The sequence below is a fragment of the Leptosomus discolor genome, chromosome 2 (assembly GCF_034619465.1).
Source record: "Leptosomus discolor isolate bLepDis1 chromosome 2, bLepDis1.hap2, whole genome shotgun sequence".
Taxonomy (NCBI): domain Eukaryota; kingdom Metazoa; phylum Chordata; class Aves; order Leptosomiformes; family Leptosomidae; genus Leptosomus; species Leptosomus discolor.
Window position 1 is genome coordinate 52,832,400 of NC_141392.1, and position 24,335 is coordinate 52,856,734.

At 44.0% G+C, this 24,335-nt stretch overlaps 1 protein-coding gene and 1 non-coding gene across 2 annotated transcripts; both read left to right on the forward strand.

Annotated features, from left to right (window-relative positions):
* The first annotated feature begins 1,240 nt into the window (after nt 1–1,240).
* STX11 (syntaxin 11) lies at nt 1,241–5,785 on the forward strand. Its single transcript, XM_009958559.2, has 2 exons — nt 1,241–1,264; nt 4,898–5,785. The coding sequence occupies exon 2, from the start codon at nt 4,903–4,905 to the stop codon at nt 5,767–5,769; it is 867 nt and encodes a 288-aa protein (XP_009956861.1). The 5' UTR covers nt 1,241–1,264; nt 4,898–4,902; the 3' UTR covers nt 5,770–5,785.
* A 5,782-nt stretch (nt 5,786–11,567) lies between these two features.
* TRNAL-UAA (transfer RNA leucine (anticodon UAA)) lies at nt 11,568–11,650 on the forward strand. Its single transcript has one exon. It is a non-coding gene; the product is annotated as a tRNA-Leu (tRNA).
* Nucleotides 11,651–24,335: the final 12,685 nt, after the last annotated feature.

A 24,335-nucleotide genomic window follows, 5' to 3' on the forward strand; every position in this document is an offset into this window, starting at 1 on the left:
TTGAGTATCTTCAAGGATGCAGATTCCAAAACTTCTCTGGGCATCTTTTCCAGTGTTTCTCAAAGTTTTTTTTTCTCCTTTTTTTCCCCTCTACTATCTGGCTGGCTTGCTCCTTGTTTCCACTTGGGTCTGTTGCCTCTTATGCTGTCGCTATACATCTCCATGAAGGATCTACCCTTGCATTATGCAGTTGTTGACAGCAACAAGATCTCCCTTGAGCTTCCTCTTTCCAGGCTGAGCATTCCCAGCTCTCTCAGCCTCTCCCCATACATCAGGTGCTCCAGCACCTCTGACCATCTGGTGGCCTCCCATGCACTCGCCCCAGTGTGTCCATGTGTCTTGCGCTGGGGAGCCCCAGCACCAACACCAACACAGCACACCAGATGTGGACTCTTCAGTGTCAGATGGGGAGCGTCACTTCCCTCGACCACTTTTGCTACTCCAGCCCAGGACGCTGTCGGCCTCCTTTGCCACGAGGACGCATTGCTGACTCATGTTCAGCTTGGTGTCCACCAGCACACCAAGGTCCTTTTCTGCAGAACTGCTTTCTACCCAGGGAGTCCAACTTCTACGGCTGCACCGAGCCCTATATTAAGGGAGACATTGCCGCTTATTTTAAAGAATGAGTGCTGAGGCTATCCCTAAAAACTAGTAATGTACTATGTATTAATATATCTCTGTTTTAATTACAAACCATGCTATCAACATGTAAGTAGATGCGAACTTTCCTGAGTAACAACAGCATCTGATAAAGGAGGTAAACTTTTCTAACTACTGACCTGTTAAGCTGGAATTTTTCAAACGGCTGTTCCCCACTGCTCTCCTATGCTTGTTTCTTCCTTTGTTTCAGCTCTTTAGTGTCACTTTAGCTGTGGAGCCATTACTCTGACAGGTACAGGTGCTCAATGCAGAGTTAAAAGGTCCTAATGTTGACCACCTTGAATGTAAGTTTTGGTATGTAGTTTCAAATAATATAGGCTTTTATAGCTAAACGCTCAGAAACTGGGAAACCCCAGGTTGAAGATTGTCACTGCAACTGTAATTTGATCCCTGTGTTCACATTTAGAGTTGGATTCTACTGGATTTACTGGATCACAGAGATCGTGTCTGATGATGTACATATCATTGGAGACAAACTTCTCACGAGTGGCCTTGATCCATGTGTTCATTCACTGATGTCCAGCTTGTTACTTCGTGATCTTACCCAGCAAAGCGTCCAAGGCTTGCAGCGGTAACCGAAGGACCTGACTTCTGAGCGTACCAGGTACAAAGAACTGTGCTTCAGGTGTATCAAGTGGGCATCATATCTCATCGAGAGTGAGAGTGTTGTCCTTAATCACTCCAGGCTGAAACCTCTGTCTGTGGATGGGGCTGTTAGGTCTGCCCTCCGTCAAAAGGCTGTTATGAGTTTATGAAGTTTTCCAGGGATTTCATAGGAGAAATCTCTGAGGAAATGAACAGTAGTAACATAGTAAGTCTGATATCTGTCCATGAACTGAATGATAAATATTAACTTTTACATTTTACAACTTTTATTCAGCACATACAGTCTGGAGGCAGAGACTTGGTGGAAGTGATAGGACATAGGCCAGTGTTTAATTGCATGATCTTCCTGTGTGTAGCAGCATCGTGGTGCAATCTGAGTCCACACTTGACAGCTACTTACTCTTCTTTTAATGCTTGACTTTTTAACCTTTCATGTTGTATTAAAAAAAAAGCAATATTTTTACAGAGATGCTGCAGAATTAGTATACACATTAACTTATTACAGCTTTAGTATTTTCATGTTGTGAATTACTGTGTATTTGCTTCTGCATTTCTTCCTATTTTTATCTAACACCTTAAAATAGCTGTGGGTGAGAAAGACAAATTGCAAGTCACACTTTTGAGGGTAGGGGGAAGGAAGGGTAGACTTATTCCTATAAAATTACGAGTTTATTACCCAGGAGCTCTTACTCAGTGTAGGTTTCTGTTTGTGTTTTCTTTGTCAAGCACAAAAAATAAAATGCAATTATTGTTGAGCCAGTTTTCAGTCTGCTGTCTGTGGAAGGCTGATGAATTTTAGTTTTTCTCAAGTTAAGGGAATGGTAAGCACAAAGGCACCATAGCACTGCACACACATGATTTAGTTTACACAAATGGCACCTTGCTGCTGTGGATTGCCATTTTAAAGTTTGCTGTTTCCAAATGTGGATGCTAGACACAAAAAGAATAAACTGCTGAACACAACATACGGCAGTTCAAGGATCAGACTAGAAGTAGGAGGACCATCAACTCTAGGGAAGCAAGTAAGAGTCAGGAATGCAGTCAGACAAGCAGTGTGACTCGTTTTCAGAGCCATGTCTACATTTCAGATGGAAAGCATCTCATAAACAGTGATTAGAAGAGATCTAAATAATCCTCAGATTGCTAGATGCCTTTGTTTGTTCCCTTTCCACCATGCTGTCTAGAAAATGGTCGACTGTTTCCAGACAGGAAGGGTAGATGTTCTCACTGCCTCTGTGCTTCTAGGCAAACTTGGCCATACAGTTTTAAAGCCAAGTAAACTTGACTTTTAAGCTGCAGCACACATTTTTTTTCTCCTTTTAGATGGGGATTTTTCATCTTGCTCTTGTGGCATGAGGTGAAAGTCTTAATTTTATTACTGCTGAGGGATGAGGTGGAAAACCTTTCATTTCCTAAAGCTTTCTCTATATGATTGAGTTGGATCTATGTGGCCTATGATTTAAATTCAAACAATCATTTTACATGTCTTGATTCCTGAATGAAAGCTCTTCTCTCAGGATATGAATGGACTTTCTTGGGTTACATTGCTTGTAAGAGAATCGTTTAAGTTGAAATTCACTTTTTTGCTTCAGTGTGAATGTGATCCTAATCAGGACACTTCTCAAGACCAGTATATACCCCTGATGAACTATACGAGCCCAAGAGGCTGTGTCTGTAATGGAGTCTTTCCCATCTCCTCCCTAACATCTTTAACACATCTAACGATCCCATGAAACAGATTATAAACTTGCAGTTTTAATTCACATTTGAGCTAGCCCTGTTATACTGGGTATGTACTGTCATGGTTTAACCCCAGCCAGCAGCTAAGTACCACACAGCTGCTCGCGCACTCCTCAACTGTGGGGTGGGGGAGAGAATCGGAAGAGTAAAAGTGAAAATGCTCATGGGTTGAGATAAAGACAGCTTAATAACTAAAGCAAAAGCCACGCACACAACCAAAGCAAAACAAGGAATTCGTTCACCACTTCCCATCAGCAGGTAGGTATTCGGCCATCTCCAGGAAAGCAGGGCTCCATCATGCGTAACCTGGGAAGACAAACTCCCTAACTCCCAATGTCCCCCCTTCCTTCTTCATCCTCCAGCTTTATATGCTGAGCATGACATCAGATGGTGGGGAATATCCCTTTGGTCAGTTGGGGTCAGCTGTCCTGGCTGTGTCCCCTCCCAACTTCTTCTGTGTCCTCAGCCCGCTCGCTGGTGGGGTGGGATGAGGAGCTGAAAAGGCCTCGACTCTGTGTAAGCCCTGCTCAGCAGTAACGAAAACATCCCTGTTTTCAGCACAAATCCAAAACATAGCCCATACTAGCTACTGTGAAGAAAATTGACTCTACCCTAGCCAAAATCAGCACGTGTACACATGCGGCTTTTCTTAGCCTGGGAATAACTGACGATCCTATGAAGGGATGTGTTGTTCATGGTGCGTAGCATGTTTGTAAATGCTGTGAAGATACTTCAGTTCCTGGAAAAACAAAAATTAGTCCTCCAGGCACAGAGATCTGCAAATGTCCTGCTTGGTGCTGCTTTTTAACTTGGTTCTTTCTTCCTAATTTAAATGAGGTCATGGGATGTACAGCTTTTGTGATGGGAAATTTTCAGTTTCCTGCTTGCTCTAACACTTGGTGCAGGGTTCTCGCTGAAGCTTTCGGATTTCACTTTCTGCAAAGACTTCAGGTTTCGAGTAAACAACATACTTAAAGGAGACTTATATTTTGTTACCACATAACTGGTCTGTACAAATTAACGCATTCTGTGGCTTTTTAATGAAATTTGTAGTTAAGTACGTCTGAGGTGAACACATAGAAAACAGATCCTGGTCTGTAATAATGGTGTTACTTTATTTCTTCAGTAGGATGTTTCCATTGTACAAAAAAGAGGGGTTGGATGGATCATTTTGCTTAAAAAATGCTGCTATTGCTATGTTGTTTTGCCTGATGCCTGGTACACTATGGTCAATGATAGCATCTGGAGACCCTAAACTTGCCTTTCCTTTTTTTTTTTTTTATTCTATCTTGACACTTTCCACACCATTTCTCAAAACTTTTCTTTCCCAACTGTATTGGTAAATGCCATTGCTGTTTCTGAGAGGCTTCCTACTCTTCTCCCAGGAAAAGCAAGCTTAGAATGACAGAGGACCCGTGACATTTCGGGCAGTTGATGTAATGAAGGGTCAAGATCTAGAGGAGATTTCTCTAGTGAGCAGCGGTGGGAAGCATTCAGTTATTAACATGCCTACATTTACCGATAGCCGAAGGCTTCCCATCATTTGTTCAAGAACTTGTTTTTTTCTCCAAGTGAAAGACTGGCATTTTGGGGGGGTTGGGGATTGTCTTATTATTCTTTTGGATTTGTCTTCAGGATTTGTTGTCTTCTCTCTTGCGCTTTTTTATTTTCAAAGCTTTGTGGTTTCTAGAAGAGTGTTCTAGCACCAGAGTTTTGGATCTGAGATCCATCACTGTGCAAAATACTATGAACAAATTTGAAATCTGGTATTTTATGTTATCTTTGATGTAGTTATAACTATGATGTAGTTATTAGTTATAAACTTTCAACCCTTGTAAGCCAATATTTTATTTACTTTAAACTTCTTTCCTCCTGTTCCTCTCTTTTACAGGCAGGATGAAAGACCGGCTAAACGAGCTGCGTGAACTTGCCAGGTTACACAACCAACAGTTTTCTGATAGTGAGGATGATGAAAATTCACCCCACGATGTACTCCTTTATGAGACTGATTATGCCTTGGAAATTCTTCATAAAGACATACAGAACATCCGGACAGAAAATGACCACCTAAAAGAGGATGTCAAGAGGCTCGGAAAGCAAAACAGCCGCTTCCTTACTTCCATGCGCCGTCTTAGCAGCATCAAACGAGATACTAATTGTATTGCCAGAGACATCAAGGCCCGTGGAGAAAGCATCCACAGGAAACTCCAGGTAATGAGAGATTTCAGCGAAGATGCAATAACAAAATATGGGGCTATGTCTGTCATTGCCAGGGTAGCGAAGAACCACTACGTTGACCTCATGCACGCATTTCAGGAAGCTATGTTTGAATACAACGCAACAGAGATGAACCAACGGGAGAACTGCAAGATCAGAATTCAGCGGCAGCTAGAGATCATGGGCAAAGATGTTTCTGGCAACCAGATTGAGGAGATGATTGAGCAAGGCAAGTGGGATGTCTTCTCTGAGAATCTCTTGTCAGACGTTAAGGGGGCTCGCTCAGCCTTGAATGAGATAGAGACACGTCATAAGGAGCTGGTGAAGTTAGAAGGTCGCATTAAGGAAGTTCATGAGCTCTTTCTGCAGGTGGCCCTGCTAGTGGAGGAACAGGCGGACACCTTTGATGTCATTGAGATAAATATGCAAAATGTTGAGGACTATGTAGGAGAAGCTAAAGAGCAAGTGAAAAAAGCTTTGGAATACAGAAGAAAACACCCCCTCAGAACAATCCTCTGCTGCTGCATATCCTGTTGCAGAAGGTAGGACTGTCCCACTGAAGCTATCACAGACCCACTCAAATTACTTCAAAATCAGGCATTCTTTCCAGTGACTTTTCTGTCATGACAACCCTTAGAAATGGTGGAGGGGAGGGGCAGGGGCCTATTTCGCAGTTGGATTTGTTCATTGCCTTTTTCCTAAGTGTGCTGAAGGCTGTTCTATTTGAGAGCTCCTAGAAATGTTGATGAAACTATTTTTAATCTATTTTTAATTGAAACATACTCTCTTGCTGTAACTAGGGGTGCAAGAAGATCTCTGCAGTGATGCTAGTTTCAGAAAGGCAAGAAAGAGGAATGAATGATGGGCTGATAACTCAGCCTAGGGAAGATGAGAAATTTCAAGAAGTAACTTTATTCTTATTTGTCAAAGCAAGTCTGTAGGCGGTGCAGCCTTAGCCCCTGGGGTGACACAATACACCACAGAATCAGGAGGTTTCAATTTTAACTAGTTTGGAGCCTGCTGGATGCAAACGCTCAAACAGATTTTTGGTCTGTTCATCTTAGAGAATACTGAGCCTGTTAGCAGAAGCAGGACGCAGAACTAGTTTCTATTTCAACTCCATTTCCATTTGTCATGAATCTTAACAGAAGTAATTGCACCTTAAATGGTAATATGCATGTTTTGCTCCGTTTGTGTGCGAGTTATTGCTTTTCTCCATTTTGAGTACCTGCAACTTTGTCAAGGTGGCTAGCAGCACTGCAACATTGAGGCATCTCACTGACTTTTAACTTGAGCTACTGTCTGTACTCTCAATTTCAAAACTGCCACGCTTTTATGCTTCTAATACATTTTTCTGCCAATGAACACTTCAGCCAGAAGAGATGCATGCAGTGGCCTTCTGCAGAAGCACCCGTAAGAAAACAACAGCTGGGGGGTCAAGAAAGCATTTTAGGGTCTCCTGTGCTGGCACATAGACGCAAGTAGTTTCAGTGGAAGGATTATGCTGTCAATAGACTTTTATTTTTTTATAAATGGATTATGGATTTTTAATATATATTTTAAATAACATGAAGGATTAAATGTATTAACATGCAATTTCACCAGTGTACAAAAACTATGACTTTTCTCCCATTATTGGGAAATCTCCACCTGGGAAAGAAAATAGACATATTCCTTCAGTACACCTGAAGAAGAAAGAAAACAACATTTTAATGTTATTTCAGTGCTCTTTTCAAGGTTAAAAAGGGGCGAGTCTGCCCATAGTAGGTTTAGAATATGAGGAGAATGTGAGGGAACAGAAAATTTGCAGCCTTGGAAACCACTGAGCATTGTCAGTGAAACATGTATTCATGAGGTCTGGTGTGTGATTATAGCTCCTGCTCCTGGAGGTTTTCCAACTGTAATATTTCTAGGTGGCTTCCTGTTACACTGGGATCTATTGCTATCCTTTGAATTAATGCAGGACATTTTTTCAGAAGTTAGTGACTTTTTAAAAAAAACTCTGATCCTATTTGTACTTATTTTAATAAATATATTTAAACATTTCAAATATTTTGCATTTGGGAGTTTTCCTTAGGAGATGCACATAGCCATCTTCCTGCACCAATCGCAATGAAACTTCTCCCTTCTGACCTTTTGCACACTAATTTTATATGTGAAATAACACCCAAACATTTCTTACTATTTTTATTGATATAACAAACCAGCAATATAAATTCAACTCCTAAGCTTACATATCCTAGCAGGAAATGCTTCTTAGCCAGACAGGCTTTTTTACACAAATAGAAGCTAAATGGGTAACTCTTCTCAGGAACTGAAAGTCTCTTTCACTGAAGCACCTGGCTATGATAACATGAAAGAGCGAGGAACATCAGTCTTCTAACCTAGAAGGTATTTTGATATTCAGTGATGTCCTGATGATACCAGTATTACACTTGCCTGAGGACCTCTCCAACAACCCAGTGTTCAAACTTGAAGTGGGAGAAAGGAGGATGTGGAGCTGGCACCATGACCAGTAGCTTTGGTGCCACTCAAGAAGACAAAGTCGTTTACTCCATAGGTACTGCTATTCAAGTCAATGGAACTGTGCATTTGTAGAGAAATGCCCAAAACCTCCAAGGGTCAGCACATGGGCATAAATCAATGAAGAATAAAATACATATTTAATTTTGTCTGCGCATTCTTAGCACTCACCAATGCTTTTGATAAAAATGTGTACTTTTTTTTTTGTTGGTTTCTTTTTTGCATATATGGATGTCTACAAATGGAATAAAAGATTTAATAAGAAAAACTGAAAGTGCAGAGTGTTGTACATTGAATCAGCAGCTCTGAATAGTTTCTTGCATTGTCAAAGTTCAGTTTAAAAGCTGCTGGACTAAACTCTTGAGTTGGTGAAAAGAGATTAAACAATGCCTCCTCCTAATATTTGTTGCCACAGTAAATCAAATGTGTTGCATATTGAGATAGACTTCCCATAATTTTTCCTACAAAAAACATGAAAAATGAGTTTCATACATTCTAAGATGATTCTCTACTACAAGAAAAAATACAAATTTACTCTGGCAGTTCTGAGAGATCTTGATGATTTCATTAGTAGAAATGCAAAGCTTATATTGAAATCTTTAGTCTGGTTTGAGGCACGGGGAAAGAGAGCAAAAGCATGAAGAAAAACATAATTGGAGACCTTGTCTCATGACTTAAAGCTGTTGCTGCAGGGAAGAAATTGAGAATCATTGAAACGCCAGCTTGGAACCTTTTAAAACTATTTTTAAGTTGCATTGTGAATTAGAGGCACTTTAAAAATTACTTCCAGGAACTTAAGAAATCATTCTCTTCCTTGCAAACATGTGTTCATTGCTTAATACTGTGGGGTTTTTCTATCCTTCAGTTGTGTAAGAACTCAAATTTTGCCAGCCCATGAACTTGCCTAGTCACAGTTAAACAGGCTTTTGAAAAAATACCGATCACACTACGGTTGCAAAGACTCATGCCACACAGGATGAGTGGACAAAGATGATAACAGTAGCTTGATAATATGTTAGCATAGCAATAACAGAAGCTGCAGAATAGACATTTTCGTGCTTCCTAAGGAAAGCTGCCTTTTCATTCTGAAACTCAATAGGGCTCCTATGGATATGTGCATAGCATATTCTATGAGTTGTTTCGTTTTTTTTTTTCCCTTTCCCTGATGTGGCAAACTCTATAGCTGGGTTTCAGGGGGAAGCAGTTAAAATGTGAGAGGGGCTGCTTCAGCTTTTAGGGTTGCTGGTACGTTGGTTTAGTTTCCTACAGAAAGCAGCAGAAGCTTAACCAAAATACCTCCATGAATCTCAGCCCTTTCTGAAGACGAGAAAGGAGAACTGGCAACGAGGCACACCTTGCTCCTTCTTAAAATGTAAAAAAAATTTGCATAAATATAAAAGAGAAAAAAATCCCCTATTACAAAATACTGTGTTTGGTATAGAACGCTGAACATCCTGGATACACGTATGCATCTCTATTTCATCTTATGGGAATTTTTTTTTTTTTTGAAACATGGATTTAATTTTAGAGAAATGGCAGTTGAACCCTTGCTACCTCAGTGTGAGGACTCGGATCATGGACACACTTGAGTAAGCATCTCTCTGGCACATGCTAGAGAGTATAGCTTTTAGTTTAAGACCCAGAGATCTTTTTTTTAGAGGAGAAAACCTGTGGCTGGACTGAGTAGCTAAGCTAAATTGCTGCTTTTCTACTCTAAAGAGGCCAACGTACATTAAGGATGTTTTGATTGCACAGCCCAAGTTGCATGTTCTAATTTCTTGAAAACAAAAAGGGTTCTCTAGATTTTCGACCCATGGTAGATATTTGGAGTAGAAAACCTTTGAAAAAGGAAGGAGCTAAACATGGTTGTTTCTATCTCTAGAAAAATATCACAGATACAATGAAGGAAGGAACCAATATAATTTAATAGATACTGTATTTGGTGATTACGGTTAATGTATTTTGAAGCAACGTGATTTTCACATGGGGCCGTGGTATTTCTTTCTCTAAGATGTGAGAAGGAAGTAGCAGATCTATCTTCTTCCACATTTCTAGCATATTACAGTGTCTTTGTAACAGTTGAGCTGCAGCCACTAACAGCCAGTGTAAGGCAGCTCCCCCATCATACCTTGCCCAGTGCATATGGTATTAGGGCACAAAGTCTTGCTGTTAGGGTAGAAAGTCTTGACGGTAAAAAGTAACATTTTATTGTTTTGACGTGAATAGAGAATTAGATAACCTACCTGATGGCATCTTTCTACTCAATACCCTTGCTGAAGGCACAGCCCCACTGAACAGGGAGCAAAACTAGCTATGGGATGATGCCCATTTCAAGCAAATGATACAGCATGATAAGTTCCAGCCAAAGAGCTGTGCTTTCATTAATGAGCTTCAGCGTGTGAATAAAACTAAGGAAAGAGAGGGTGCGAGTTTCACATCTATTCTTCACATTTGTAAAATGTGAAGAATCGACTTTTACTGTATGTGAGAAGTATTTTCCTTCACAAGCATACCTAGTGCACTGGGGTCTCCGAGCACCAACAGCTGAAGGGGTTGGCACCACCTGCAGCCTGCCCAGAGACCATACAGAGGGGCCTCCTACAACCAGGGCATCCAACACCCAAGCAGGGTGGATGCTCCTGTTCTGCTTACGGAGAAGCAAGTGGCCTCTGTGTGCCTCCTCGGGTCCGCTGGAGGCTGTCCCAGTCCGGCATCCCCAGCCTGTGCCCTACCGAGCATTTGTCTCTCATCCCTTGGGGGCAGGCTCAGCGGTGGCACAGTTTGGTGGGATGAAGGATGTGCATTTTCTCTGGAAAACGGAGAGCAAAGGCGGTGGGAGCGGGAGCCGGTGGGGGGGGAAGGCCGGCCGTGGGGTGCTTTTCCTTTCCCCTCCTGATGCGGGGAGGAGGGGGAGGTCCCGGTGCAGGCACTAACCGGCGATATCGCAACACGCACTTCCATAGACCAGGCATTGGCAAGAAATCTTTCCTCGCAATATTTTTCTCCTAATTAAGCACAATTGATAGTTTTGGGCTTTGTTGGTTTTGGTTTTCCTTCTACGAGCAAGGGAAGATGTATTCCAGGCAACACTTGGACGGGAATAAGCAAAACGCCAGTACGTAACACCGGGTTTGCCAAGAGCACCTGCCGGTCGGTACTTCACCCGGCAGCATCGCCTGGGGCGGGGTCGGAGAAAGGCGCAGAGCTGTTTTACTTTTGGCGGTCTGAGCCTTATCGGTGCAACTTCCCCACAGCCCTCTCGTTCCCACGATCAACGGCGACGCCGCCTCCCCGGCTCCCCCGCCCGCCTCGCTTCGGCGCGCCCCTAAACCCCCACTTGCGGCAGGGGGCACGATGCCCTCGCACCTCGCCGACCCCGACCCCGGGCCGGCCTCGCCCGCCCCGGCCCCGCCGCCACCGGCCCGCCGCGCTCTCCCCTCAGGGGCGGGCCCGCGCACCTCCCCCGCCCCCCCTTTCCGCTCCGGCCCCGGCGCCCGCCAGAGGCAGGGCGGCTGGGGAAGGCCGTGTCGCGGCCCGGGGCGGCGAGGGGCGCGGGCCGGAAGCCGGGGCAATGGTCCCCGCCGGGCCGGGCCGGGCCGGGCCCTGCCCGCCCGCCCGCCTCCCGCTGCCGCCGAGAGAGGCCGCCCGCGCACCTCGCCCTGAGCGCTCTGCGCCCTCCCGCGCTGGAAAGAAAGGCGGGAGGGCGCGGCGCGGCGGGGGAGGGGGCACCCCGCGCCGGCCCGGGGGTCGCTGGCGGGCTGGGGGCGGGCAGGAGCGCGGCCTTGTATGTAGGAGCGGCTGAGAGCGGTTTCTGTATCTGCACCAGGATGGCCGAGTGGTTAAGGCGTTGGACTTAAGATCCAATGGACGTATGTCCGCGTGGGTTCGAACCCCACTCCTGGTAATAAGTATTTTTTTCCCAGAGCCGCGTTCCACTGCCGCGGAGAGCGCCGTGACCCGGCGGAGGCGCGGCCGCAGGGAGCCGGGAGCCCTCGGGAGCGACCGGGCCGCGAGGGGAGGCAGGGAGGGGCGGGGAGCAGCGGTGGTGGCGGCTGGCGGCACCCGGCCGCGGCGGGGGGCGGTGCGGGCCGGCTGAGGGCAAAGCGCCTGCGCGGCGCTGCTTAAGACACCGTAAGTTTAGCTGAAAGTTGGTTCAGCAACTTAATTTTCAAGAGGTTTTATATATATTTATGTTGGTTTTTTTGCGTGTCTGTCGCAGGCCGCTCGGGCCTGGTCCTCGGTGGCCGCCGCGGGTGTCACAGCCACGGCAGCGTGTGTTGTCACCGGTGGCGCGGCGGGGCGGAGGACAGGGGGTGACGGGGGCGTCCCGGGGCACTGGGCACGGGGCCCTCCCGGCCCTGCTGCACGGTGGAGGCTCCCGGGGGCTTGGCCAGAGCCGGAGGAAAGGGAGCCCGGCGGAGGCCCGCGCCTGGCAGCGGTGGGCTCCGCAGCTCCCCGCAGCGGGACAAGATGCCGCTCTTCCCTTTCCGTTTCGGTAGTTCGCGACAGTTCTCCACAGAAGTTCCTGACAAGGGACCTGCACTTGGTCTAACAGTACCTAAAAATCACATCCCCCCTTGAAGGGGAAGCCGTCCCGTTTGGTAGGAGGCAGTAGGACCCACGCTCTGGGGGTCTGGGGCACGCCGGGTGGAGGTTAGCCCTCCAGCTTCATCGGCCCTAGGTGATAGACTTTGTTGCTCTAAAGACTAGTTTAGGTATTTTTGGTGTAGATTTGTTTTTTTTCCCCAGTTCCAAGCACTTTGAAGCCAGCATGACAACCTGTCACAGTTCTTTTACAATGTGAAAGTGAGGGTCAGTACCGCGTGCACCAGGGTATGGGTGAGGGTGTAAAGGACGTCAGCTGGTGTTGAACCCGCTGAGGTGTCCCTGGCCAGCTCCGGAGAGTGGAGGGAAGGCAAACCCTGCTTCTGGGGGAATGATCCTTACTGCTGGCTGTACCCTAAACTGTGCCAGGGGTACAGCTAAAAGTTAAGCAAAATGTGTGAGCGGGATTTTCAGACTAACCTCCCGGCATTATTTTATTTAGCAGGACAGATGTAGCAGTTGTTCTACATGTTGCAGTGTTTTATTTGCTGTAGTGTGGTATTCTTGTTTCTTTTTTTTTTTTTTTTTGTTCCACAGGGTATTATAGAATCATTAAGGTTGGAAAAGACCTCTAAGATCATCAAGTCCAACCATCAACCTAACACCACCATACCCACTAAACCATGTCCCGAAGTGCCGTATTGACACATTTGTTGAATACCTCCGGGGATGGTGATGCCACCACTTCCCTGGGCAGCCTGTTCCAATGTTTGACAGCCCTTTCAGTGAAGAAATTTTTCCTAATGTCCAATATGAACCTCCCCTGGCACAACTTGAGGCCATTTCCTCTTGTCCTGTCGCTTGTTACTTGGGAGAAGAGACCGACCCCCACCTCACTACAACCTCCTCTCAGGTAGCTGTAGAGAGCCATAAGGTCTCCCTTCAGCCTCCTCCAGACTAAACAGCCCCAGTTCCCTCAGCCGCTTCTCATAAGACCTGTTCTCCAGACCCTTGACCAGCTTCATTGCCTGCCTCTGGACACGCTCCAGCACCTCAATGTCTTTCTTGCAGTGAGTGGCCCAAAACTGCACCCAGTATTTGAGGTGCGGCCTCACCAGTGCTGAGCACAGGGACACAATCACTCCCCTACTCCTGCTGGCCACACTATTTCTGATACAGGCAGGGATGCTGTTGGCCTTCTGGGCCACCTGGGCACATTGCTGGCTCATGTTCAGCCGGCTGTCGACCAGCACCCCCAGGTCCTTTTCCGCCGGGCAGCTCTCCAGCCACACACCCCCAGGTCTGTAGCGCTGCTGGGGGTTGTTGTGACCCAAGTGCAGGACCCAGCACTTGGCCTGGTTGAACCTCATACAACTGACCTCAGCCTGTCCAGATCCCTCTGCAGAGCCTCCCTACCCTCGAGCAGATTGACACTCCCACCCAATTTTATCATTGTGTTTGAGTATATTTAAAGTGTGGGAAGTACAAATCAAGCACAGACTGACACATTTTAAAACATTAGTGTTTGCCAGAGCATCTAGGTTGAATTCTAATACAGGTAAATACGGTTGGTTTTAGCCACCCTGTTCCCGATAATCTGAGCTGAAAAATTATTCTAAACTTTCAGTCTGAATACATCATGTGATGATACAGACTAAATAAAGGATAAACTCTCAAGAGAGAGGTAACAACTCATGGGCCTTCAGTGCAACATGAAATAGAAGGTGAAATATTTCAGAAAGGATATTTTATTACATGCTACATAAGATGATCTGACATCAGAAATGTGGACATGTAATAAGCACATAAATATGATAGTCAAGAGGGAGTTATGGAGAGAAGTGTGGTCTGGTAGTGAATTTCTAGGAAATTCAAGTACATATATTGTCTTTTTTGACTGTTCCCACAGTTAAATTGTAATTGCAAAACATACCACACTTTCTAGAACTTCATCAAAAAGCAGTACTGCCAGGTTCAAATGTTTTAGGTAAACCTTCGTTCATATTCTTTGTTAACATACAAATTAGTAAAAATGAGTGGATGTTTGAATGTACATTTTACCCTATAATGTTCTAATGGAAAAATGCTGCCCTTGGAAACCCACATCTTTGCATACAAATTGCGTATTTCTGCTTATGTGCTTATTTACAAGCGTGTTTGTACATACAAGAAGTTCTCATGTAGATTTTGTGGATGCAGTACTGATCTTAAAGAGTTGGTCCCAGCTATGTCAGTTACAGGATGAATTAGCAGCAGCTATTCGGCATTGCGAGAAAGAAAAAAAAAGTTAAAATAATCACAGTTTTAATGAGAACAGTAATCACTGACCCCCCCCCCAAAAAAAGCTGGTTTTTATGGTAAAGCGGTATAGAAAACTGGAGTTCTTGGTTAGAAATACTTATGTTACAGGCACAGCCCTTTCCTTAAGAAATTTCTTTTGCAGAGAACTTCCCTCAGTCCTTTGGTGAAACTGTGTTCCCTTCTTTATATAATGGCTTGCAGATCTGGAATGGAACAGAAGATTTTTGAACCTTTCCTGCTCTCAAGAAATATCCATAAAATCTACTGGAAACATGTCCCAACGCCTTCCTACAATTCTCCATAAGGAAAAGGATAATCTGCTGGGCTTTCTCTTTTAGGTGAAGCGGCAGGGTGGTGTAATGTGTTTCAGCTTTGGACCTGACCGTGATTTTGATTTAAGATTTTTATTTTATCGAGCAGGTATTTGCCTTTGTTTTTAATAGCTTCCTTGTTAAACCCTCAAGAATTATTGGTGGTTGCATTTGCAATTTAACGTTCTTAGAGGCACTCGTTATACTCTGGCCTTTAGTTCAAACTATTGCTTTCCATTGGACTCCATTCTGTGGATGAGTTGTTTTTCTAAAAAGGTCATTATCTGCAGGATCCTTGCCTCATTTCTTGAAGAAATTGGAAAAAATATAGTGACTAATGCTAGAAACTGGAATAAAAAAAGAGCTTCGTATGTAGACAGTTGAGTGCTGCCCTGATGAACCAGGGGTGGGTTTTTTGCCACTGCATATTTCCTGTCTGATGAGGAGCCAGTCAGTTAAAATAGATTTTTCATAAGCAATCACTCATTTGCATGTTCCTTATTTCGTGGTATCCATCTTGAGAGCCTCGGTCTGATTTGCAGAAATGCAGAGCTTTCACAAACACAGGTGAAATCAACGTATCACCCGTATTTTAAGGAGTCTTGGAAAAATTTCATGTTACATGTCTCTGAGCAGTCAAAGATATTTGAGATATTTGACATTAATCTTTCCATACCTCAGTTTCCCATTGTGTAAAACAGAGGTAATAGAAATACACCATCTGCAAAATGGGCTGCTATGAAGTAAATTCATTCTCGTTTGTGAAGAATTCAGATAGACACTTACGTAATCTGTTCATGTTAGACAAGCCATGAGCAGAATATCAATGAATTCAGAAAATAACATTAAATAAATAAGGTGTAGAGCCACGCTTTGAGCTGTGAAGACCTTGCAAAGTATTGAACAACTGGTTAGCCAGCAAGGACAACATGACGTGTGCTGAACAAGGTGGGAGTCTTACAGGAAAACAGCAAGCCATAGTTTAACTAACTCATGTGTCTCACTTCATAAACAGAGGGGGATCAAATCAATAAGAAGGCAGCCTATTGGTGAAATATTATTTAGGTCATGTTTCAGTATAGTTTAATCTGTTTTAAAAACTTTCAGCAGCTTTTTTATTCAGTTACATTGTAGTGTGTGATGGAAGCATGTAGTTTGTTACTTTGGTTAAACCATTTTTCCACCATTCCCAGTGACCAGTATCCCACATTGAAAAGAAAGGTGTAAAAAGACTGTGAAGTTCTTGGTCTATTGTGTAATGCAGTATGTAGGGTGATCAATAACCCCTCTGATTCTTACTGCAGACTAATTTAGTCTGTAAAGTAAGACCAGTCTGTTACATTAGTGGGAGTAACTGCATGTAAAGTACTTGATAATTCTTGAATTGTTCTTGTTTTGGGGCCTGTGTGGTAAAAAAAGAGGGGCAGACTCTATTTTCTGGATTCTTGTCATTCTCAGGACACTTGTACAAAGATTACCACAATATAATACAGACAGTTGTGTCAATGTTTATACACGTTCATACATTTATACAGGCTCATTTTCAACAGCTGCTGGTCTGTTCACCTGCTGACTGTGTCTGATCTTACCTGCAGTTTCCTACAATCATTTCTGTTGGACTCGATAGCCACAGCAACCAAGTGTCATTAGCAGCATTAGCTAATATTGCCTCCTTCTCCAGGGCATTACAACACACACTCCCAAACAGATCCTTGCAACATTTTATTGCTTAACTATTTTTCTCGGTTTTGCTGAGGAAAAAGAAGAGATTTTCTGCTAGGTTAGTTCAATCCAAGCAGCGAGCTCTGGGGAATTGCTCTGTGGTAGTACAGGGAGCTTGGCCGCCCTGACCATGGCGTTGATAGAACGGAACAAAGGTCTGCATATCGCTTACTGCAGTGCAAAGCCCTGCAACTTACTTAGAGTGCTGATGGAGGAGGTGGGTTTAGTCTTACGACTGATAGATGAGCCCTGCAAGTCTTGCCATGGTCACTTAAAGCATCATCACCCCCGGAGTGTTGCTCTCCCAGAGTTAGAGTGGCCTAATGTAGCTGTCAGAAGAGACCGGGTGCCCACCCTTCAGCTGCACCAGCTCGAATCTGGCATTTTAGCACAAAGCCACCTTCACTAGCAGACCAAAGGGCAGTAGCTTTGCACTGGAGTAAAGCGCTGTGGGCACACGTTCCCTTTTGCCAGTTCTTACCATCAGGAGGAATATATGCAGGTGGTAACACCTTACATCAGCACAACATTATTACCGAAGGATATTTCTGAAAGTGTTGAAAGATTGCTCTGTGCAGTAGATCACCTCCAGTTTGGCAACATTTTCCCTTGTGCTGGCTTTGCTACAGTGGCAGTAGCCTCTGGAAGAAGGATAGAGCAGACAAGTCGTAATTTGCACTACAGCAGCAAGGTTCGCCAGAGCACCTTGTAAATGAGGGGCCCTGAATGCCCTGAAATGAAGGCAGCATAGTGCAGAATGTTGCAGCTAAGGTCTCTCGGATCTTTGGGCATGGGCTTAAAGCACGCTAACATGCATTTTTCTGGGATTTTTTTGATTGCGTTAAACTTATCTGAATGAATTGATTCTTTCTTCTTGTCAGGAGGAGCTTTTGTCTGAAGATCACAGAAAATGTGCACGCTCTTCTGGAGATGGTCTTATTAAATGTGCGATTAAAAAAACGCTTTCCTTTCCTTAATGATTTTAGGAGGAGAATGTACTTTCCAGATTCCTTAATTTTCTTTGTTTGCTGCTTCTACTTCATCATCTGCCCAACTGTGACCGTCTTTCTGGGTTGGAAGTGCTACAGGATCTTTCCTTCAGACCTCATCTGCCTCATTTTTGTGTGTTTGCTGAAGTGGTTCATGCAATTCTTGGCGAGAGATCACTCCCTGACCGTGTGACTTGGTGGATTTGTGACACCTGTCTCTTGCTATTTCATCATGTGCTGCACACTTTTTCATATGAGAGTGGAATCACTGGTGGGAAGTATGGACTGCGGTAATGAGTTCTGTTTTGCAGCTAATCTATGTTTAATGATTGACGTGCATATGTGTTTTAGTTCCACTTGTTCTGTCTTATATCTCTGTTGCTATTTTTTGGCACACTCCCACCTTTTGCTTTTTATGTGCATACCAAGAAACGGATCCAGCTGGTCTAGCAGTTTGCTGCTGGAAGAGGCAGAGACACTGTCTTTCCCCTGCCCCGGCTGGACTGCACATTCCCACTGCTTCCCTCTTGAGTCCCTCAGTATTTCATTGTCAAGAAATACATAACAAACCAATTAATTCCATGTTACTTGGATCTAAAATTAATCTCTGAGATTATCTCATTGTAAGAATTTTTCTGTGAAGAGATGAGGAATAGGAGACAATTGCTTACATGTTTTGGGCTTCCTAACATAGGCAAGACAGATCCACTGACTGTTTTTATTTATCACAGAATGGCAGAGGCTGGAAGGCCCCTCTGCTGATTGTTTAGTTCACCTCTCAGCTCAGAGGAGGGTCAGTTTGAGCAGTTGGGTTTTGAATATCTCCAAAGATGAAGACTCCACAACCTCTCTGGGCAACCCATGCCAGTGTTTGACCAGCCTCACAATAAAAGAATTTTTTTCTAATGTCTTAAATACAAGTGTTTTCTTGCGTTTAAGGCATTTTCTTATGTTTAAGCTTATCTCAAACTTACAGATCTCTCTGCTTGTAAATCTTAAATGATTGTATGTTTCTCTGTGCTTAGATTTTTGCTTCTAAACATCCCAAGATAAAATGAAGGAACTACAAATGCCACAGCACACACGAGGACACCCACTGGACACGTGGATTTGCTGCCGCATGCATTTTACCGAGAGCTCTACTGAGCGAAGATCTAAGCAGGTCCTTCATTTTAGATACTGAAAGTGATTCTTCTAACCCTTTTTGTCTGAATAAAGACCAAGGGAGTGCAATATTTTGTTTATAAATACATACAGTTATTTTCCTGTAAGAAACGAGCACCTGTGTCTTGCTTTAGCTTATTGAAAGCCAGAGTCCTGTTAGAGCATTACTCATTGGAAGACCATTCCAGTATCACGATTAAAGTTCGTGATCTGCGGGTTAGGCTATTGTAATTTGATCCGAGTTTTCCTTTGGAATGGTCTGGGAGCTGTAGCACTAACAAACGACATCCGTCTAATGACTTGGAAGGTAATGCAACTGATAGCGCTCACCTTCATCCAGTGCTATCATCTGGCAACCCAGTAACTAGAGGTAAAAATTCTTATTCCTGTGCTTACGTAGGTGTTAGTAGTCTGCTTCCTGAACAATCTTTGCTCACTGGCTGTGGCTAATTATTCCTTGTCACAAATCCAGAGGCTGCCTCTGAATGAGGAATTGGGAAGCGTCAACATAGCTCAGAAATCCCATTTATGTAATGCTTTCCAAATCCTTTTGCTACTATATTCAGAACAGAAATAATTGATTTATTTAAGTCCTGTGACTTCTATTTTGGATTATTTTTTATTGTTTTGCAGGTTGTTTTGCTTTGCTGTGAGGATAGCTGGCTTCTTGGCTAAATGTAGTTTTAATTTTTATGTATCTAGCTTAATAGCCATGGTTTCCACAATCTGTATTTTGATATGTATGACAGTGCCGGTTATATCTATGCCAGATGACAAATCCTATAGTGTTCTGTGACTGAAAACAGACTGAGACATGCCCAACCTGTTGTACTGCATTCATTTGGGTGACCTGCCCCAAAAGTTATTTGACACATGAGTAAAGAAGAAGTACTGAAAGCAACTGGATCCAGTTTTTGTGATGTCTCTGCCTGCTCAGCCCCTCTGAACAAAATACTTTTCTACAAAAAAGAATTATCAGCTGGGATAAGAATTGTGTGGTATGAATGCATGAGTCAAATTTAAAAGGAGAAAGCAGTTAATGCCTCCTGATAGTACAGAGAGACATCATGGATGAGGGGTTTCTGCTCTGTATGAAATTGTTAGGGAGAGAGCTCAGCCATCAACACAAGAAAAAGGACGTGTATGACAAAGAACGTCGGGTGACTGTATCCATCTGAAGTATTAACAAACGTGAGAGTGTTATCAAATATGGGATAAGAATGGGGTAGGATTGTGTGTCTCAGAATGGTCATTAAAATGCTCTAAAACTAAAAGTTGTTGTGGTTAAAGATTCTTTTCCTATGCCTGTTTCTGCTGCTTTTCTCGGTAAGTTGTCTCAAGGAGGGGTTTAAGTAGCGTTTCAGGTTTAGGTCGGGCTCTGCAGAGAGTGTGTCAGGAAATCTTAAGGTGCATGGCAGTACCCACAGCCCCTAAAAGGAGCCTCTATGGGTCCTGTAGAGCCAGAGTTAGAGACGATGCCTCATATTCATCTGGAAGTCCTTAATAGGCTTGCCTCCATAGCCAGGAACAGGTCTAGATTGTAATGGTAACTATCTCAGAATGTTGTTATTTTTTTAACAACAATTATTATACCAAGGTAATCTTAACTGTCAAACTGGGATGTGTGTACTTTGCATTGTACATTGTTTCCTTTTATGTATTGTTTGTCGTTAACAGTCTTGGCATGACTTCTTCCCAGGTAGTAAATATATTCTGGCGTAATTAAAGCAGTGCCGCTTCCTTTGCACGCAAAAACTCAGAGATGGTATCTCTGGAGGGGAACGTTGGAACCGACTGAGAAGTTGCCAACTGCTGTTTATCTGTTAACCAGTATGTCAGGTACCATCTTTCTGAATTGTGATCCCTGACCACTTCTGTATTAACATTTACAGTGACCTGCTCTTGTCCGTAGGTCATTACTTTGGCAGTTGTAAAAATTGACTTATAAAAAATGACTGTATTTTTTTCATCTTATTTTTTAGCTCATTATATATGTTCAGCTAAAAAAGGGAGTCAGAGAAAGCAATTTGAAGATTTGTGTTTCATCTATGTGAAAATCCATGTAGAACAATATAACTTTTTTAATTCTTAACAAGGTAGCTGACTTCCCTTAGCAAGGTATCCATATGGGATTCACTTCTGAGGATATACCCAATTAGCTCTGCTGCTGCAGCCAATGTTTATGGACATAAATTCATGGATTGTTATCCTGTTGCTGCCAGTGTGTAAACAGATTGTTTATCACTGGAGTTTTGGACAGGCACAGAAGCCTGCTTGTATAATTAAAGTTGTAGCATCTGCACAGTAGTTATACCCTTAAAATTACTGTGCCTCAGCGTCACCTCCCTCTATTGATCTTCAAACTGTCACAAAAAGAAATTGAAAATACAAACAGTTCAGGCAAAATTCCATTAAGGCCCATAAAGAGTACAGGATACCGTGGGGTTTGTAGTGCAAGGGCAGGACTACGATATTGTTCCTATCTCACAGGGATGTTGTAAGAGGCATCTTAATATTATGTGATGGGAAGGGACATAAATCTATATGGATAAAATGAAATTATGCATAAGCAGTTAGCCTCTGCAGAAGAAAAGACATAGGATGTAAATGCTTTGGAAAGCTCTTCTCCCATGTCACCAAATCGTTTAAATCTTGGAGTATTCTTTGGGGAATATTAGAGCTGCAAAAACTAGCCTGGCCATAACTTTAGGTAAGGGATAAATTAAATTCGACTATTAACTCTTGACTGTTTGGAAAATAAAGGCCCAACTTGCGTTAAGAAGGTTAAACTGGATGAATTAATTTGGAAGAACACTTGGATCCTTTTTTCTACATTTTACAAAAAAATGTGTAATGTTTCAGGTGACTGCTGCACTCTGTATTTGAGCCTTTATTTGAAAAGAAGATTGCTGGATAACAAATTCTAGTACAAATATTTGGGGAATACCTTATTTATTTCCGGGACAAATGTTATTAAATGGATTTGAAAGAGAACCTTATGAAGATGAATTTTACCAGTAACAGAAAAACTTCCTAAAAAGAGTGCTTCTCATCAAGCATAAACAGATGCTCTTTAGTGAGATGACTGACCTCAAATGTAGCCATAACAGAAACTTGTATTCCTCGGTTACTCAGATGGACTGTAGATTTTATTTGATGACTTATTTTATTTATGATAAACTCCTTTAGGAGTGAAATAGTATTCCACATTGGTTCCTTCTCATGTGTTTTGCTAAGTGGAAGTGTGCATTTTATCAGTGGCTGTTGCAAAACAAAATGAGCCTGGAAAAGAGACTGGTCTATAGCCAGCTTCCCAGTTAGGGCTGGCTGCGACAACACTGCATTGCTGTGGAGGTTGGATTTTTTTGGGTGATGGCTGTGCAGGGGCGCTGCTGCCAGAGCCTGGTGCAGAGCAGCTGGGACCCTTTCTTGGGGCCATAGGGCCTGCAGTGGCCCCACCTGGCTACAGGGGCTGGGGGGTACCTGTGCAAGCCACTGGTCCTGGACTGGGTCCTTCGAAGTGGCATCACAGCGCTTTCCACCTCCTTTTCTTGTACCATGCTGTGTACACCTAGGAATTGCAGCAGGGAGTTTAGTTCCTTGGGCACAGTCGGTGGAAAAAAAAGAACGAAAAGCAGCGGCTGGGGGCAAAGAAGTTGTTTGTGTCAAGGCGGTGTCATGCTACGCCGGGGGTAGGAGCCCTGAAATACCAACTGCTCTTTGAAAGCCTAATGTGAGTCTGCTGCTGCAGCAGAGCCCAGCCTGCTGGGGAAGCAGCGGGTGGGTGGGCAGGTGATGCTCAGCCCCTGGCAAGGGCAGGGCCCACTACTGCCCTCCTGGGGGAAATGGGGGATCAGTGCGGGCTGGCCAAGGGTGGGAAAGGTCAGGCTCTGAGCGGGCAAACAAATCCATGTCCTGCACCACTTCTGAGAGGGGATCCTTCTCTTCCCCGTTGCTTTCTTTGCCTTTCAAAGGACTGATGTATCCTTTCTGATACCTTGTACTAAACACCAGATTTAGTTATAGGTGTGGAGACAATGTTTGAGGGGAACAAAGCGGCTTGGAGTCAGCAAGGCTACCCTCTCCATCGGTACAACAAATTCCTATATAAGAAGCAGGGCGGAGCTGAGCAAAGAGCAGAACTGCGCAGGGGCGGGCAGGCTGGGTGATGTGACTGTGTGCTTTAGGAGTTACACCTCTGTATGGCTTGATTACTCAATCATGCCCCTGTTTCTCTGTTATGTGGCAGAAGTGTATTTCTGCCAGAGATTTGCATCAGAAAACAAACACCATGGTTTAGCTACCATGTCTGAGGTGAGCTTTCCAGGCAGGCTAGTGGGAGAGGTATGATTAAAACCCTCGTGTGCGTTATATGAGTTCCTCATTTTTCGTATGACCCTGCTCTCACGAAAGTCAGTGGGAGAATTCACCCGTTTGAATGGCGCTTTCATTGGCATGGCTTGCATTCGTTTTTGTCACGTGGATCTGCCCTTTATTTTTTGCCTGGGGACAACCTGGTGGCTGGCTGGTGGGAGCTTCTGACAGTCCAGCAGTTTCATGGTCAGTCTGGATGGCCCCAGAAAGCTGGGGGGGGACAGCAGGTGGGGTCTGGTCATGAGAAGAAAACACTGTGAAGCTTCCAGTCTTAACTAACGGTTTATGTTTTTCTGTTACTTCATGGGAGAAAAGAGCAGAGTGTGGGAAGGTGATACTGGCAACATCACTTATGATTTAGGGTTGCATGGCCACACGTCAGGGGGTCTGAAGGCTGCCTGTGTATGAAGACTATTGGCACAAAGTCTGGGAATTGTGCAGAGCTTCAGGCATGTGCTGCCTTATGCAGAGCCAGAGAGCAGCCCGAGGGCTGTAACAAACCAGTCAGACTCAACTAAAAGTGGAACTATTTATGGGAGGTTGTCTGTTTTCTCTTGTGACTTGTGGATGTTGTCTCTTGTGCACCGAGGCTGTGAGCCCTATCACTTTGCACTTAAATATAGCTTTCCCAGGTTTTCAAATCTGCTGGTTTCCCAGAGAAATGTCTCTTCCTGGCACGTAGCCCTCCTTTTATCGTGCTGAAAATCATCTCACTCTCTGTGTGTTAGTAGCTTCTGGTAGATGACCAGCAGCTTAAAGATTGCCGAATACCAGACCCCTCCTCTTTGCCTTCAGATTGTGGGCATTGTGGTTCATTTGACCCTACCCTTTCCAATCCCTCCAGTTTCTTCACAGCCTTTGCCATGATCCTGAAATATCTTGCCAAGTAGCGAGCGATGGAGGAGGTTTGCCTTCCTTGCAGTCTGAGGCAGGTGGTACTGGGAATCACAGAAGCAAGTGCATGCAGAAAGGGTGGTGGTGTGGCATGTGACACCCACATGTATCCCGTTCTCATAGGCCTAATTGTCACGGACAATGCCTAAGCCTGTGTGCCAAAGCTGTCAAGATCAAGTGCTGGTTTTGCATATACTCTCCAACTTAGCCAAATACTGTACTTGCAGGGAAATTTTCTCAAGAAAATCTAAAAATTCGACTAAATAATATCCATAAGTTACATTTTAAG